General features: G+C 44.6%; 1 protein-coding gene and 1 long non-coding RNA gene across 2 annotated transcripts in view; one reads left to right on the forward strand and one right to left on the reverse strand.

The window, feature by feature from the left end:
* Nucleotides 1-18155, forward strand: part of LOC133363407 (uncharacterized) — a 29039-nt gene that overhangs the window by 5052 nt on the left and 5832 nt on the right. Inside the window, exons 2-4 of the long non-coding RNA XR_009757670.1 lie at nucleotides 12268-12402; nucleotides 14528-14556; nucleotides 15443-15727. This is a non-coding gene — a long non-coding RNA (uncharacterized LOC133363407). The remainder of the gene's footprint in view (nucleotides 1-12267; nucleotides 12403-14527; nucleotides 14557-15442; nucleotides 15728-18155) is intronic.
* SHISA8 (shisa family member 8) overlaps nucleotides 4807-18155 on the reverse strand; it is a 50309-nt gene continuing 36960 nt past the window's right edge. Inside the window, exons 2-4 of the mRNA XM_061582813.1 lie at nucleotides 15594-15718; nucleotides 8872-9021; nucleotides 4807-5993 (exon numbers count right to left, since the gene is read on the reverse strand). Coding sequence (XP_061438797.1) covers nucleotides 5620-5993; nucleotides 8872-9021; nucleotides 15594-15718 — 649 coding nt within the window. The 3' untranslated portion in view covers nucleotides 4807-5619. The remainder of the gene's footprint in view (nucleotides 5994-8871; nucleotides 9022-15593; nucleotides 15719-18155) is intronic.

Below are 18155 nucleotides of genomic sequence, written 5' to 3' on the forward strand. Positions count from 1 at the left end.
TGATCCAGTGGACATAGTGTACTTAGACTTTCAAAAAGCGTTTGACAAGGTACCTCACCAAAGGCTTCTGAGGAAGCTTAGCAGTCATGGAATAAGAGGAGAGGTCCTCTTGTGGATAAGGAATTGGTTAAGAAGCAGAAAGCAGAGAGTAGGAATAAACGGACAGTTCTCCCAATGGAGGGCTGTAGAAAGTGGAGTCCCTCAAGGATCGGTATTGGGACCTGTACTTTTCAACTTGTTCATTAATGACCTAGAATTAGGAGTGAGCAGTGAAGTGGCCAAGTTTGCTGACGACACTAAATTGTTCAGGGTTGTTAAAACAAAAAGGGATTGCGAAGAGCTCCAAAAAGACCTCTCCAAACTGAGTGAATGGGCAGAAAAATGGCAAATGCAATTCAATATAAACAAGTGTAAAATTATGCATATTGGAGCAAAAAATCTGAATTTCACATATACGCTCATGGGGTCTGAACTGGCGGTGACCGACCAGGAGAGAGACCTCGGGGTTGTAGTGGACAGCACGATGAAAATGTCGACCCAGTGTGCGGCAGCTGTGAAAAAGGCAAATTCCATGCTAGGGATAATTAGGAAAGGTATTGAAAATAAAACAGCCGATATCATAATGCCGTTGTATAAATCTATGGTGCGGCCGCATTTGGAATACTGTGTACAGTTCTGGTCGCCTCATCTCAAAAAGGATATTATAGAGTTGGAAAAGGTTCAGAAGAGGGCAACCAGAATGATCAAGGGGATGGAGCGACTCCCTTACAAGGAAAGGTTGCAGCATTTGGGGCTTTTTAGTTTAGAGAAAAGGCGGGTCAGAGGAGACATGATAGAAGTGTATAAAATTATGCATGGCATTGAGAAAGTGGATAGAGAAAAGTTCTTCTCCCTCTCTCATAATACTAGAACTCGTGGACATTCAATGAAGCTGAATGTTGGAAGATTCAGGACAGACAAAAGGAAGTACTTCTTTACTCAGCGCATAGTTAAACTATGGAATTTGCTCCCACAAGATGCAGTAATGGCCACCAGCTTGGATGGCTTTAAAAGAAGATTAGACAAATTCATGGAGGACAGGGCTATCAATGGCTACTAGCCATGATGGCTGTGCTCTGCCACACTAGTCAGAGGCAGCATGCTTCTGAAAACCAGTTGCTGGAAGCCTCAGGAGGGGAGAGTGTTCTTGCACTCGGGTCCTGCTTGTGGGCTTCCCCCAGGCACCTGGTTGGCCACTGTGAGAACAGGATGCTGGACTAGATGGGCCACTGGCCTGATCCAGCAGGCTCTTCTTATGTTCTTATGTTCTTAGAGAGTAGGAGGCTGGTCCACAAAAGCAAACACCACTGTAAACTTGCTAGTTTTAGAGGTGTTACAAAACTCTGTTGGTTTTGGCTGCCACAGACTAACGTGGCTACCTCTCTGGAAGCTGTTGCCTCATTTCAAGGTAGGTTTCAGCTTAGGCATCTTTTTTCTTAAAAATGAAGCAATTGCTGAAAGAAACACTGTGGAAATGTCTGTGAAGAAACCCAGCTCTCACACTTCATATGAATGGTCAGAAAAATATGGTTCAGGCTCCTTAAGTGTAGCCATGACATCTGTTTGCAGTCAAAGCCTATTCTTGTCCAAGGCTAAGCAGGAATATGTGATGACAGGGACCAGAAAACAGGGTCATTCTGATCTGTGCTATTCTTTCAAGTCCTCCGTGAAGGTTGCATGACAGGAAACTGTGGCTAGATACTGAAATTGCATTGTACAGTGCAGAGATGGTAATGAATTTCATAAACCTGCCCCTTGTCACCACCGCACTGTTTCAGTTCCTGTAGGCATCTCAACTGCTGTAAAGCCTTAAAATGTTTAATAGTCATTTAATCTGAAAATATCCAATCCTTGAGGGAACGTTGTATTTGCTGCTGCTTCCCCAAGGACCACATTCATTTATTTTCCTAAAAGTGGAAGTTGTTATTGTTTAACTGTGCTGAGGAAATTGAGATGTGTGTGCTGTTATGTGGTCCCCTTCAGCACCTAGTGTGCGAAGAACTGAAATCCTCTTGATAGAAGTTACTATTTTATCTCAGCTAGTGGTGGTGCTTGTATGAAAGGGCTACCAACCCTACCTGCACATCCCACCAGCAGCTGGGGTGGACTTCAGTACCACAGCTCCATCTGATTCACCTGGCGTGGAATTGCCATTGCACAAATGGCAGTGTGTTTTGTTTTGTTTTAACCAGCTAGCAAATGCAACTACAAATATATGCACTTTGATAATAACAAATATGACCCGAACAGATAAGACAGATGTCATTAGATACCTTTGTGTCACACACAGATGGTGCATGCACAACTGCATGGTACAAACTAAGCCCTCATGAAAAGGGATGGGCCCTTGGCAGGAAAGGACAAAAACACTTGAATGTGTTTGCCTTCAAAGTGCAATAGAAAAGCCAGAAAGAGAGGGATGTTATTAGAGGAAATCATTTCCATGGGTTGCATTCAGCTAAGTCATTGTGCAAGTGGGATGGCTTCTGCTCACACAATGGAACGTCCCCTCCCCCTCCTGCACCCTCAAATTTGTTCCGGAGGGTTTGGAGAAAACCCAGAGCAGATGAGAGAGGATACGGTGGAGGAGAGGGAGGGAAGGTTCTATTGCATGATCAGAAGTCGTTCTGCTTGTGCAATGCCTTTGCTGGATGCAAACTAATGTGACAGGTTCAAAGGAAAATAGCTTACCTCTTCCTGCAGCTGAATGTTGTCCCACCTCCTCTCTTACCCATAATTATGTATTTTTCCTGCATCAGCCATAGTAATTGAGATTAGGTAAAGAGCCTGCCCTGAGCTTCAGGCATCAGCACCACTTCCACAGATGATATTATTTGACAGAGAAGGCCCTGGTGACTTGCTGTCACACACTAGCCTATTTGCTTGTGATCCATTCATTCTCCAACAAAAGCTGCACACTCTGTGTGAACCAGGCTCTGTTAATTCTTGTGTCATTATCTATGCACTTGTAAGGTTGTGTTTTGTTTGGAAACAGAATGGGAATCTGTGATGATACATTTTCTGTGTTGGGCAATCTCCTACTATGATGGATGAAGTAAGAAGCCTAACAATGTGTAGCCTGTTTGCTATAGGAGCATGGAACAGCATTTGGATATGCAGAACAGGGAATAAGCAGTGGCCTGTTCTTCAAACTCACATGCTGGTGCTTTGGCTGGTTGGCCTCTGAAACAACCATTCTAGCTGGCTCTCTAATTGCCCCATATGAAAAAGTCAGTATTTGTATGTGCCTGCTGTTCTCTAAATGTTGTGGACTACATCTCCCTGTGCTGGCTGGCTTTCCCCAAAGAATCCCGGGAAATGTAGCTTGTGAAGGGTATTGAGTGTTATTAGGAGACTCCTATTTCCCTGACAGAGCTCCAATGGCCAGAGTGGTTTAACAGTCAGACACTCTTCCCTGAGAATTCTGGGAACTGGGGCTCTGTGAGGGGAATAACGGGCTCCTAACAACTCCCAGCACCCTACACATATTACACTTCCCAAGATTCTTTGGGGAAAGCCATGTTTGTTTAAAGTGGAATGTGTGGATGTGGCCATATACTAACAGCTAGGGCTAGAAGAGTTCAAAAAGTAGAGGATTTGTTTCCACGGTGAGAGAAGATGCATCAGAGCATGACCCCAAAGCACCGTAAGTTGCATGTGCATGTAACAATAAGCCAGACTTTCCGGCCTACAGTAGTTTATATGAATGAGCAACATGCTGGTGCATACTGCCCAATTGCTCCCACTTTGCTCCTCTCCTGGCATGAGGCGGGATAAGCAAACCAGGAAGACCTAGCTTCCCATTATATCTGAGCCAGGGGATTGCGGTTTGTTGCTCGCTAATTTGGCACAACTGCCAGCCAGCCTTTGGCCATGATTTGTTGTTGGCCTGCTGTGACTGTGGCTTGTTAGGGATCAACAAATCACAATCCCTAGTTTGGATGGAATGGGAGGCCAAGGCTTCCTGGCTTGTCCCACTCATGCTGGGGAGAAGCAAAGAGGGAGTGTATACCAGCATGCTGCTTGCTCACCATAAATCATGGTAAGTTAGAAAATCTGGCTAATTGTTGTGTGTGAACACAACCTCTGTGACTGACTGAGTGCTGGAACCCTTAAAGAGCTAGTGCGTTTTTTTCCTACTGAAATGGAAATGGATTGCCTTCAAGTCGATCCCGACTTATGGTGACACTAGGAATAGGGCTTTCATGGTAGACGGTATTCAGAGGTGGTTTTACCATTGCCTTCCTCTGAGGCTGAGAGGCAGTGACTGGCCCAAGGTCACCCAGTGCGCTTCATGGCTCTGCGGAGATTCGAACCCTGGTCTCCCAGGGCGTAGTCTGACACTCTAACCACTATGCCACACTGGCTTTCTATTTCCTATTAAGGTGTGTGAAATAACTCTGGCTTCCTTTTGTTGTGTGGAAGCACCAACACCACTTGCATCGGGTTTTTTTCTTTTTCTTTTAGACTAAGCCCTCAACAAGAAGTTGACTTACCATCCTCCGGCTGAAGTTTTTACAAAGCTACATGCAGAATGTCACTAGTGAGGGGTGCAAGCTGTACATACTATCCTCTCCCTGCAGTTGCACTCTTGCACGCTATTCACAGCACTGTTCTTCCATTACTTTCACGGTGGGCAGTCAGCACGGTTTGGTGGGAAACATCCCCAGGAAGGAATACCCCACTCTTTCTCAGCCCACTGTTAAGGACCCACAATAGTGGCACCCTGACCAGTGGAAGGGGAAACATGTCAGCAGTACAGAGGATTTATATGCAACAAGAAATATTAACAAATGGCCTCAAGCCGATAGGTTTGATGGACAAGAGCAAGAATCAAGCTAAGAATGAAGGGAACTGTGTAAAATTTTCTTCCAGCCTTTGGCAGTTCCTTTTTTGACGCTTGTTTCTGCTTTCATTGTTGTATTCTCTTTTTTTTGCATCTGTTTAACCACAGGGAAAAGCAGAAGAGGAATGTTGTATTGGACAAATGTTCAAACACAATGTTCTGGTTAATTATTGCAGCAGTTTGTTTTGTGTTTTGATTCACCACTGATGGTCTTCTTTGTCAGGGGAAAGGAATGATATTTTTTATTCCCCACCCCCGCCTGATGCATCTCCATGCAGAACAGTAGTGGAGTCCTCAGGTTTCCTATTGATGCTGACCATTCTGGTCTGTGCAATGTGATGAAGAGATGAGCTAGAAAAAACAATCTTACATCAAATCATGGAGCAACATGCATGCCGATTTCACCATGCATGGTGGCCAGGTTCTGTCAGGATGCAGAAAACAGAGGACCACCCCAAATGGGCAAGTTCTGTTAGGAGCTGTGGATCAACCCTCAGTACTGGTGGCCACTCTTCCTTTCTAATTTCCCTGCTCTCTCTCTCTCTCTCTCTCTCTCATTCTCTCTCTCTCTCTCTCTCACACACACACACACAAAACGTAGCAGTGCCAGATGAGTGGGGAGGGGAGCAACTCTGCCAAATCATCACGAGATGTTCTAGCTTGGCAAAGCAGTCCACACCTCACAGGCTGTTTGACTATTTCAAAGAGAGGGGAGAATGGGAAGGAGGTCCATTCTAGACAGTGACTTCTGTCTTGCTGTTGGTGGAAAAGGGGCGTTGCTGCTGGGGATAGTGGGTGGGTGTCTGGTTGAAGACCTCGGGTAGCTTCTCGATGCTGAACTGACGCTTGGTGGCGTAGGCCTGTCGTCGGAAATCAGGATGGCTGGGATCCCAACCCCCTTTGAAGGCTGGGCTGCCTGCCAGGGTATGGGCACTGGCTTTCATCACTTTGGCTTTCTGTCCTGGCGTTGCCAAGCCAATCAGGGCACAGCCGTCCTGAAAAGGCGGAATGTCTTTCTGATGTAGCGTCAAGGGAGGGAAGGACAGAGTGCCTGACGGCGGCATGTCCACCACAGGAAATCTCTTGTAGAATTCCTCAGGAGCACTTTCTAGGAGGGGAACATATGGAACAGGGCAGAAAATAAAAGATAAGCATTGGTAACTCATAGACTGCAGTAGTTCTCTTGACACCTAGCTGCTCTGTAACAGTTTAATTATCCTGCTTGCGAATATCGCAAGAAGGTTAAATATAACTAACAGCACCAGAATGAAAGGGGAGGAGCAAAGCAGTCATGATTGCCTCTTGGAAAAGTTACTTTTTTGAACTATAACTCCCATCAGCTCAATCCAGTGGCCATGCTGGCTGGGGCTGATGGGAGTTGTAGTTCAAAAAAGTAACTTTTCCAAGCTCCATAACTTGGACTTCAATGTTAAGCCATGGTTTGGCTTAGTATGTGGTCTGAACTTGTGGTCTAGCTGTTCTGGACAAACTACAAACTTTGGTTACAATTTTTGCTTAGTCTGGAGGGGGCAAAGTGTGAGCCCAAGCCATGGCTTAGCACAGCAGGAGAATGCGTGGGGAGCAGGAAAGCAGCCACTTTCTCCTTTCCTGGAGCTCATATATTTGCGCTGAGCCATGGCTTGACTTAGCATGATATACAAACCAGGCCGTAGTCAACAAAAGTGCTGATTTTGTACAATTTGTACAAAAAGCCACAATTGCACTAAACATTTTTCTTCGCCCCTGAGTACAGCTAGACAGGCTTTAACTTTTTGTATAGGCTTTTCATTTAAATGACAAGGTTTTTTTGTGGTTACCATAGCGATACGGCCTTCTTGAGTTACTTCAAAACTGACAAAATGGCCTTCAGAGTGATTTGTGGTGTTCATCCCATCTCTGTGCCACAGTCAGGCCCAAAGAGGCTCCCTGCTTCTGTCCAGGAATGTGACACCTACCTGTTGCCTGTGCTATTTGTGGCATTTATTTATTTATTTTATTTATTTTATTTTATTTATATACCGCCCTAAGCCCAAGGGCTCTCTGGGCGGTGTACATAAAATAAAACAGTCAGGAATATATAAATACAATAATACAATAAAATCAAGCCTACAAAGGTAAACAAAAATAATCAAACAGCAGCAAAATACAATACATATAATAAAACGCATTAAAATGCCTGGGAATATAAAAAGGTTTTCACCTGGCGCCGAAAAGATAGCAGCGTCGGCGCCAGGCGCACCTCATCGGAGAGACCATTCCATAGTTCGGGAGCCACAACCGAAAAGGCCCTATTTCTAGTCACCACCCTCCGAGCTTCTCGATGGGATGGTACTCGGAGGAGGGCCTTAGATGTTGAGCGCAGTGTACGGGTAGTTTCATATTGGGAGAGGCACTCCACCAGGTATTGCGGTCCCATGCCGTGTAAGGCTTTATAGGTCAAAACCAGCACTTTGAATTTAGCCCGGAAACAAATAGGAAGCCAGGGCATCCGTGTAATGGGTTAAGCACCCACAGCTTAAGCCATCCTTTGCCAACCTGGTGTCCTCCAGATGTTTAGGACTACGACTCCCCTCAGCCTCACCATGATACAGCCGTGCTGGCTGAAACGGATGGGGACTGTAGTCCAAAATGTCTGGAAGACACCAGGTTGGCAAAGGCTGGCTTAAGGCTTTTAAAACTCTTCCAAAGAGTGAGGAAAAACCCACTCCTATAATTGCATAAAGGGGTGATTAATACGTGTTAAAGGGCGACTGATCCACGTTAAATTATTTTTGTCATCAGCTGTTAGTCACCTGCTCTATATTCAACGCCCCCACTGTAGCTGGGCTAAGAGGCTCACTGTGTTTGCCTCCCGTTCATGCCTTATTCATCTCTCTCCAAGGCTGCTCCCTCTTGAGTCCTAGCTGGTGCGTTTCTTTTCCTGTAATTGCTCTTGTCCCCTTTCTTTCCCACCTCATTCACTCCCCTCTGGTATTGGCGCAATCAGCAGCTGCAGTATGGATGGGCAAATCTGTCAATTTCAGGTTCTTTTCAGTTTCTCCTTTTCTAGTCTCCAGTTCAGTTCTCCACATCATTTAATTTTTTTTTAAGTCCTCATGAAAATGTAGTGTGAATTTCTCCTAAGGTACGCAATCTTGTCTAATATACACATTTTACAAAGCTATTTTCCCTAATATAATGTGTTTTATATGTTATTTTCACAAGCATATGCTTTGTAATGCACACGTTACCCTAGTATATGCATTTTTGTACATGTTACTTGGTTGGAAAACTGCTTTGCACAACTTAGAGAAGTGTGAATTTCAAAGACTGGCTGTGTTTCAGTTTGCCTGGGGTTTTGAAAAGTGTGGATGAAGTAGGTTCACCTTTTAATGCAAACTGAATCGAATTTCTGCCCCATCCCCAGCTACTACCCAGCAGAGTGGAACGTCCACAACAGGCGTGGGGGACCTTTGGAAGCCAAAGGGTTGCATGCCTTTGTGGGCAGCCTTCTGGAGGGAGGAGGGCGGCATAGTGGTGGGTGGGGACAGAGACAGAGACAACAGTGGGTGGAGCAACAGAAGTGACGTTAACCTCTGTACGGTAGGCTACGTTCTGTGCACACCCCCATGCATGCAACTCTCCATCCTACATCAGGCAAGGCAAGGAAGAGGCATTCTCAGAGTTCAATAACACATTCCAGGCAGGCAAAAGCACTTGAGGAGAGTGGAGCATGGCCGGTGAGAAGTCTAGCCTAGGGAAGGGGCTGTGGCTGGATAGCGTTCCAAGGGCCAGATATGGAGGCTTGAAGGGCCAGACTTGCCCCCAGGCCTGAGATTCCCCACCACTGGTCAACTACAATGCAATGCTGATGTCACCCTGCAGCCTGGGATACTGGGTGCGAGTACGAGGAGATCTAGCACAGGACATTGAGGCCATCCTGTTCCCACAGCATTCCACCAGCACATTCCAAGCTTTCTTTGTCCAGCAGGGCATGCAGCACCTACCTACAGCCTTGAGAGTTGCATACTTGGCATAGTCTGGTGCCTGGTGTGGCATAGTGCTTGTCATTTGCAGCCGATGGTTGTGTGAATGTGACAGCCCAATCTGTGGGACGGTGGAGGGGTTGACCACAGCATTGTTCAAGTGGTTCTTGTCTGGAAGCATAAAGAGGTGGCAAGAGAAGATTTTATCGCAACCAGCTCAACATTCTAGGACCTCCAAAGGGAGGGGGGCTCCTGACTAAAACACAGGCAATTTGTTAAAAAGTGCGTGTCTCTTTCCCCCCCGCACACACTTTTACAAACTGACAAGTCAGAGAGTGGTTTGAGAAAATCCATCATGGTTAAACTAGCTTAACCTGGAAGTGCAAATGTGCTCTTGGAACTGAAACCATTTGGTTCCTCTACCCAAAAAGAGCTGTCTTGGAGGGAAAGGAATTGAGTGAGCCCAAGAGATGAAATACTGAGCACTGTCAGAAAAATATCTATTTGGACAAGGTTAAGGTGGATTTAGATGAGCAAAAATCATAGGCCTCGTTCTTGCAGAAGCGATAAACGGTCCAATGAAAAAACTGCACATGCAAGGCCAATGATTTATGCTCTTACTGGTCAAAACATTTAATTAGGGGCAAGGTTCCAGTTAGAAACTGCTGTGTTGTAATGGCTGTCTCCAAAGAACTGGGTTTAAAATGGTGCACTATACCCTGGACCTTTAAAATCAGAAATAATTACTAGTATTACACATGCACAAGAAGGTTTGGAGTGTATGCATGCACACTGGTTTCCCAGGCAAGGGGATGGCTGTAGTGCTTACTGATTGCCGGGCCACGCATGTGCTTTTATGTGGTAGCCGTTGCACTGAATGGAGCAGCAATGTGCTGCTTGGCTGGTGCCCTGCTTATGCGGTGAGTTCTGGAAGGCTCCATTCTCTCAAACTGGCTTTGGCATTTGCTCTCTCTGAGTGGTATCAAGGTAAGTACGCAGGGGTTTGATTGTTGTGCATGGGGGAGACTTGAAATGCTGCTGGCTAGCAAAGCCAAACTCTTATGCCCTCATTGTACCAGGTGCAACTTAAAGGGTTGGCTCATGATGTGATCTGTGTGATACTCCTTCCAAGACCAGAGGTTAAAACCTTTGTGTATAGGCTATACTGTGTGTCTGTGTGCATTCAGTGTAGTTTCCATAATTCTTTTGCCTCTTCCACCCCTCCTGTCCAACTCTACCAGATTTCCCCTGGGTCAAAAAGTTTCTCCCACATTTTGTTTGACCATTCTCCTTAATGAGAAAATAAATTACACTAGAAGTGATCAAAGGGGAGAGAAGATTTTGGTGAAATTCTCATGGAAAAGTTACAAAATTGTTGTCCCACTTCCTTTGCTGTTGAGGTTGCCAAGGGGTGTTTGTGTCTTCTTTCATTCTACACATCATCTCACCAGTGGCCTGCACTCTCCAGCCTTCCCAGGTGCCCGCACTTCAGTTAAAGCCCAGGGAAACGCATCATGATGTAACCAATCAGGAAGTGCAGGAAGTTGAGGAGGCTGCAGAATTTTCAAGAAATATTTACTTGAAAGAAAAACTCATAGCCACTTTTGCCCTCTTAGCACAACCCATTCTCCCAAAAGAGAAAGAGACAGAAAAATAGATGCTCCATTCAGCAGAAGAACAACACTTCTGAGAAATTGGAGAACAGATTTTTGGCATTAGGAATGTGCATCGCCTCTGTGTGCACACTGAATAGTGAGGTGAATCAGAGCGATTTGAGGCACACTCACACGTTGCTGAGTTGGATTGCACCATTAAGGCACGATCAGGGAGTCCGCAACCTTCTGAATAGCTCTGTTGCCTTGGCTTTCCAAAAAGTTAAACGCATAACCTTTTTTTCCTTTTCTTTTCTGAGAAATGAATTCTAAGTGACTGGGGAAATATCCAGAGCTCAACAGGGGAGGGGTTGTAGAGGACAGGTTGACAGATCTTTTGTGTTGATGGACAGGTCTAGCTTTTAATCACAGTTAATTATTATCACAGTGATTTGCGGAGGAATAAACAGAGTTGTTCTTCATGTGGGTTGTGATTCTCTTAAGTTTCCTCTGTTAGAGCAAGGCGTAAGCAGCAGAGCTAAATTATCAGGGTGGCCTGCTTCTTTCCCAATCATTATTTTTCCTAGAAAACAGTTTAAAAATAATCTCTCTCTCTCTCTTCACAGAAGGTAATTCCAGGAAGGGATGTGTAAGAGAAAAAACAGTAACTTTTCCCCATTTTTATAACAAATGTGAAATCGCTTACTACAATAACCCCTGGACCTATTTGTCTGAACTTGTCAGTTCATTGCCATGGGGCACTTCCCTCATGTCCCCAGTTTCCAAACAAAACAAAATTAGGGGAGAGAATGTAATTTCTATTTTATTACCTCAAAACAGTAAAGTCTGTCCTTTCAGGAGAACTACTGTACCTATCTTTCTGAAATTTGGCAAGCTTCATTCCCTCAGCAGGGGTGGCCTTGTCTGCAATTTGCATCCAATTCTGGCACAAAATAAGAGACATTTTATTTTTTCAATGTTGCCTGCACGAAACCCCCTGGATGGATCTGCCTGAAATGTAATCCACTGGGGGGGGGGGAGGGACTCCTTTCCCTGCAACTTTCATCCACTTATGCAAAAAGGACAAACAGTTTGTAGCTGCTTTTAGAGTCCTCATTATAGTCGACGGGGGCAAAAGAGAGCTTTGGATGTAACAGATCAGATTTGGAGCAAAATAACAAATTAAATTGGAACATAGAGCAGATTGTTGCTCTGGACTCCTTCCGGAAGGAAGGCTGGGATATAAATTTAGTAAATAAAAAAAAAATCAGCTCAGCTGTTTCTCAATGGTACAGATACAAGGTGAATCCTGTGATCATTGCACACCCCTAGTATATACATATACAGTCACCCTAATGTTCATTTCATGCATCTGATGTCATAAGCCAGCCTCCTCCAACCTGGTGCCCTCTAGATGTTTTGGACTACAATTCCTATCATTCCCAACTGTTGTTTATGCTGGCTGGGGTCGATGGGACTTATAGTCCAAAATATATGGAGGGCAACAGGTAGAGGAAGGCTGATGTAATTCTTGCCCACAAATCCTCATGGAACCAATTACCTAGGGAGGCGGTGGGCTCTCCAACACTAGAGGCATTCAAGAGGTGGCTGGACAGCCACCTGTCTGGTATGTTTTAAATAGGATTCCTGCATTGAGCAGGGAGTTGGACTCGATGGCTTTATAGCCCCCTGCCAACTCTACTATTCTTTGAGTCTTTGAAACAGTAACCTGCCCTCCACAAGCAGAATTTAAGCATTCAGTACATGCTAGCAAAACTGCAAAGTCTGTTTCCTGAGAAAGATTTACCCTGTGCCAGACAGGCAGTGAGATAAAGCTGGCAGATACATCTGGAGAGACGGCAGCTGAAGAAGGCGGACAAACATCTAAAACCCTCTTCCAAAGATGCCGCCACCACCCACACTGAGCTGCCCAGAGGAAAGAGACCTACCCCAGAAACAGGTAACTCAATCTTGGCTGTCATGCTTTTTGGCATCTATATCAAACTACAGGGAAAGTGTTGCCCAGAGATATGTATTGTCATCAGTATGCTGATTTTACTCAGAAATATTCTTTTCAGTGGTACCTGAGGACAGTGCTGGACTGGGGAAGGCTAAATAAAACAAAGCACAATCTAGACAAGGTGGAGAGGCTAATGGTGGGGGATCCTAACTTACTTCCTGGAAATGTTTCCATTTCATCACACATTTGGTGGGTGAGGGTGATTGCTCTCTCTCTCTCTGTGGGTAGGTTTGCAAGATTTTTTAACTGCTACTCTGTTTTTTATATCCTTGAATGTAATTGGTCATTATCTAATTTGATTTTAATAGTAAAACATTTCGATCCTGAATTTTAGATGTATTGCTCTTTTTGTTTATGTTTTATTGTAAACTACCACGAGGGCCTGTTAGGCTCTGGGGTGGGAAGGATAGATAGATGGATGGATAGACAGAATAAAATAAATGCCGGTGATCAGTAACAGCTTCAAAGTGTTCCTAAGATGTTGGGGTTTAGCAAAATACCACTACTACTACTACTACCACCACCAATAATGATGATGCAGCATTGCTATTCTGGAAATTTTTGTGCAGCTGAAATGTAATATAGCGGTCTTTTGAATGCAGGACAGGAGGTTTTCCATATTCTGTTGATTTGCTTGCATTGTATAGCTTGGCCCTTCACCAGCTGCCGGTTAATCTCTTGACAGCAAAACCTAGGGTAGAAACACATTCACTGTTGTGTCAGTTCCAGAACGTCTCTATCTCTCTCTTCTGAAAACAGGGACACATAGTGTTAGTCAAACCCTGCCCCTTTTTGCTGTAAAACCTGCTGGGAGCAGCTTGAGTGCATTTTTTTAAAAAAAATCCAGTTTCAAAGACATTTTGCAACTAATCGGTGGATCAACCCTTTTCCCCTCCAGGTGTAGCTAATGGAAATGCTTTGCTCTGGCGACTCATCTGTTTACAGCTCTATAGGGTAGGGTTTGCATCTTTTAAAGCGTGTAGGGGATAAGGAATTCGAGCCTTACCTAAGGATTTGGGGCACCACAGTATTAGGAGATGATAATGATGGTAATAATAATAATAAGAATATTCCTGGAAGTGGCTGCCAATGTGGTTATAGCTCAGTTCTCACTTCAGTTAAGCAATGTTCAAAGGTGATGGGGAGGGGGGAGTAGAGAGAGGAGGGAGGAAATCTGTATTTAAACTGGGACCAGTGTCATGGGCAAATGAGAGAGGAGAAGACAGAGCTCTCTTTCTGCTCAAGGCAGACCTGAGTCACAACACAAAGGAAACAGGAGAAGCAGCAGCAAAGCATCTCCTTCCATCAGATACAAGTAAATCAGAGCTGTGATGGCCCTTTGCCTGCCCCTGCCCCACATTGCTAGCAAGGCAGAGATTTTGTGCATAAAATATTTGGGGGAAGTGTGAGTGTATGTGGGTATGTGTTGCTGGAGGAATCCTGTCCTCATCTAGTCACAGCTACACCGAGCTTGTTGTCAAGCTGTTCCCCTTGCAAAATGTGGGGACTGACCTTGCTAGAGGCCACCTGTCTCCATCATGGATGGATCTCTCCATAGCTGTGTCTCTCTGTAGGGGAAATCCCACAGCCCCCACCCCCCTATGCACAAAAGTAGGGAGAGGCTGAAAAGCTACAGGGAAAGGATTAGTGCCAAGTGTTCAGTTTACAAAATGCTCATTAACACATAAGTCAGAAACCTATCTGAATAATAATATTAATCAGCAGCAGCAGCAACTAATGATCTCTGGGTGATAAACATTTGCCAATTTCCCCTGCCCAGGGCTCCTATGTGTTTCCAAAAAGATATGCAATGGGCAGAACTGCAACAGGCACCATCCCCCCCCATGGAGTCAGAGTAACAGGAAAGCGTCATATGTTGTATTTCTGCCTCTGACACAGTTTTGGAAGACTCAGGAGCTCTGCAGGAAACATTTAATAGGGCAGTGCCTCTGCGTTACTGTTTGTATACATTTGCATCCGTTATGTAGATATTTCTGGATTTGATAAGTTTGTTGTACCGTAGATATTGACCTGGATGCATTTATTGTTTTTGTTTTGTTCTTAGCCGCCTTGGGCTGCCTTTGGGGAAGAAAGGTAGGTTATAAATATGGAATGGCATGCAACATGAACCAAAAAGAGGGGAAATATATTGTCTTCCTTTACTAACATCAAGCAGTGCTTAGACTAGAGTGCATGCCAGCTTGGCATATTGGGGGCCAAGGACAGGCATTATATAAGTCCTCCTCCAGCCACATGTGATCAGGCTTCAGGAGTGCCTCTTTCTCTAGCCTACATATGTGCTGTCATCCCTCACAATAAAAGCTGCTGATGCCTAGCTTTGAAGGGTGTTCCTGTGCCTTTAAGAGTCAGGCAGCAAAAAAGCTTTCAGTAGGTGCAGCATTTTTCATCTCTGCCATGCTGAAAGAGGAGAAACCTGAGGTGTTAAACTTTTTCCTGGCACGTAGCTATTCAGTGCACAGAATTCCACTTCTGAGTCATCTGACCCAGATGATGTTGCCCAAATCCAGTTGGTTGTGTGAATTGTCATTGAACTCTCTGTTGCAGAGATGAGCAACCCGTGACCTTCCATCTGTTGCTAGGCTACAATTCCCATAATCCCTGATCAGGGACCATACTGGCTGGGACTGGCAAGAGTCTGAGTCCAGCAACTTTCCTCTTTCAACAAGCCTTTTAAGCTGAGACCTATCCCAGTCTGCATCTGTGTCAGAATTGTTTAATATGTTTTTAATAATGTTTTTAACCCTTTTTTAAGGTTGTTTTAAAAATGTTTTTAATGCTGTTTTGTTTTAAGTGTTTTAGTGCTTTGGTTGTTGCCCTGGGCTCCTGCCGAGAGGAAGGGCGGGATACAAATTAAATAAATAAATAAACATCTGGAGGGCTACAGATTTAGGAACAGGAAGCTGCCTTATACTACGTCAGACCATGAGCCCATCAAGCTTTTTATTATCTACACTGACAGGCAGTGGCTCCCCAGAATTTCAGGCACGCTCTATCTGAAGATTGAATCTGGGACCTTCTGCATTATGCAAAGAAGAGGCTCTGCCACTGAGCTTCCCCTAATGTCTCTAGCCCAGAGGAGAGTGGGACTGTGTGTGGGGGCATTATCTTACCTGTGCTATTCCTGGGAGATCGAGAAAAACCATCGCCAATCTGGACCTGCACACTGCCAACATGGCCATCAGGCAAGAGGTCAGATGGGCTGTGTCCTGGCTGCTTCAGTAGATCGGTGAGCGTTCTAGAAAAGGTAGGAAGGGAAGTTAAACAACACCATTATGAGCAAAGATCCTCACCCTACATTGCTTGCTGTGGGTGGAGTTCTAACCCTTTTGTCATGTCTCGTGTAATTTTGGTTTACACTTTGCTTACCCTTTGTATTTGCTTCCCTTTCCAGGCATCCCGTTTGCAGTGCTTATGTGCACTTGTTACTCACTTGTTGCACAAGCCTCTCTGCTGAGGAATGTGCTTTTTTTTCAAGGATGCCTCCCTTGCTCAGAACTGAAAACTGCCATGTGGACAGTTTTGTTCTTTCCCCAGCTAGGGATGGAAAGATTTGTCAGCTTTGGTTCTCTCAGTTTCTCATTTTTGCAATCTTAAATTCAGCCCTCCCCATTTCTGCAGCAATTTGCATTTTTTAAAAAAACAAATCCTTATGAAAATTCTCCAACATTTTAGTGTGAATTTCTCCTAATAAGCCCATTTTTGTAAGCAGTTTTAACAAAGGTACACATTTTTACGAGCCATTTCTCATTATCTAATGCATTTTTGCATCTTATTTTCACTCATATATTTGTTTTTATGCACACTTTCCCCTCGTATATGAATTTTTCTAAATACTGTTTAGTTGGCAAACTGCACCCCAAAATTCTAATAAACGCAAATTTTGAAGGATGGCTATGTTTTGGTTCTCATACTGATTCGGAAAGTGCGAATGTGATAAATTCTGCTTAAAATGTGAACTGTATCGAAATTGTCACCCATCCCTAGCCCCATTGCACAACATATAATCTTGGAGGAATCAAAATCCTTTTGTATGTTAAGGTTAGTGACTCACAGCCTGCCATGCTCTTTGTGGACATATCCTTTGGGTATATGTTAAAAAGCTTCCTTGCGCTGAGGCAGATTCTTGGCCCATCTGTTTTAGTACAGTCTACTCTGACGGCAGCAACTTAATTGGTAATGCCAAGGATTGGACCTGGGACCTTATACATTAGGGGCGGGGAAACTTCTTCCGCTTGGGGGGGTGCATTCTCTCCTCTGCAATCTTACAGGGGCCATGTGCAAGAGGCAAAAAAGTGTGTGTGTGTGGGATCAGAGGCAAATGTGAGGAGAGCAACAGATGTGACGCTGATTTTTGTTCTGCAGGCGGCATTCCAGCCAGGCAGAAGTCAGAGATGTCTACACTGACATCCTCTTCGTCTTCCCATCCAGGCAAGCAAGCGACATTAGCGCAGTTGAAGGACGTGTTCCAGCCCAGTCAAAAGCATTGGGGGGAGGGTGTGGCCTTTGGGAGAAGGAATGTTGCGCAGGGAGGGGAAGAGGAGAGGGCCTACCCTCGGAGAGCCTGGAGGGCGGGATAGAGAAGCCTGTGGAGGGCAGCATTCTACTGCAGGATTCTTCACCTTGTAATATATGCAAAGCATGTGTGCTTTCTTAGTAAAAAAAAAAAAAAATGAAGCCAGCTGCAAAATAACCTCCCCAGAAAAATTATGGCAAGTCACATGATAACTTTAAGAATAGGTATAAGGTAAAGCCCTGGAAAATATCACAGGGGATGCTTCTGCATTGGATAGTGGATCAAAGTAGCCTAAATCCAATGGTTCCTGAATCCTCATAACTTTTCACAATCCCTTTTTATAACTACAGCATGAAATGTCAAGTTACTTCATGTAAGGAACATCTGTTTCACATTTGCATTTGAAGTGCTAGGAGCATTTCCCCACTTCCCAGGGTTTCCTGGGCCAGGGCCTGTGAGTTTATGATTGCGCGGTTCCAGCGTCTGTTACACCAAATGGTTCTGCCATCATCATGCAAATTAGCACAGAAGCAAGCTGGATGGCATTAGCTTCCTGGTATGTGATTCTTGAGGAAAGTGGACAATTTCCTGACGCAAATTATTGCAAAATGCAAAGTTAGAGCAATCAAGGACTTCTTGGCTTATCATTTTGAACAAAAGGTGGCAATTGATACGGTTTCAATGGTATACTTTCATACTTGTTGAAGGATATTTCTCACTCTTGCTGTAATGACTACATCCACACCATACATTTAAAGCACATGACTTCCCCCAAAGAATATTGTGAACGCAGTTTGTTAAGGATGCTGGGAATTGTAGCTCTGTGAGGGGTAAACCACAGTTCCCAGTTTTTTTGGGGGGGCAGCCATGTGTGTTAAGTGTATGGTGTGGATGTGACCAGAGATCGAGCTGAATGAAACCTCATCCATGACGCTCAGAGTGTGATGTGTTTTCCTAAAAAAGGGATGAGTCATTGCTATTAAGTAGTAAGTTTCACTGTGATCTTACTTAAAACCCACTTTGCATATGCCTCTTGGTGAGTTAAAGCAGGGGCTGATGAGAGTCAGAGTCCAACAACATCTGGAGGTCCGTAGATTTCCCATCTCTTAAATTAAATGGAAGGAATAGCAACTTGCTATCTCTGAGCTCAACCCTTGTG

This window comes from Rhineura floridana, chromosome 8, assembly GCF_030035675.1.
Source record: "Rhineura floridana isolate rRhiFlo1 chromosome 8, rRhiFlo1.hap2, whole genome shotgun sequence".
Taxonomy (NCBI): Eukaryota; Metazoa; Chordata; class Lepidosauria; order Squamata; family Rhineuridae; genus Rhineura; species Rhineura floridana.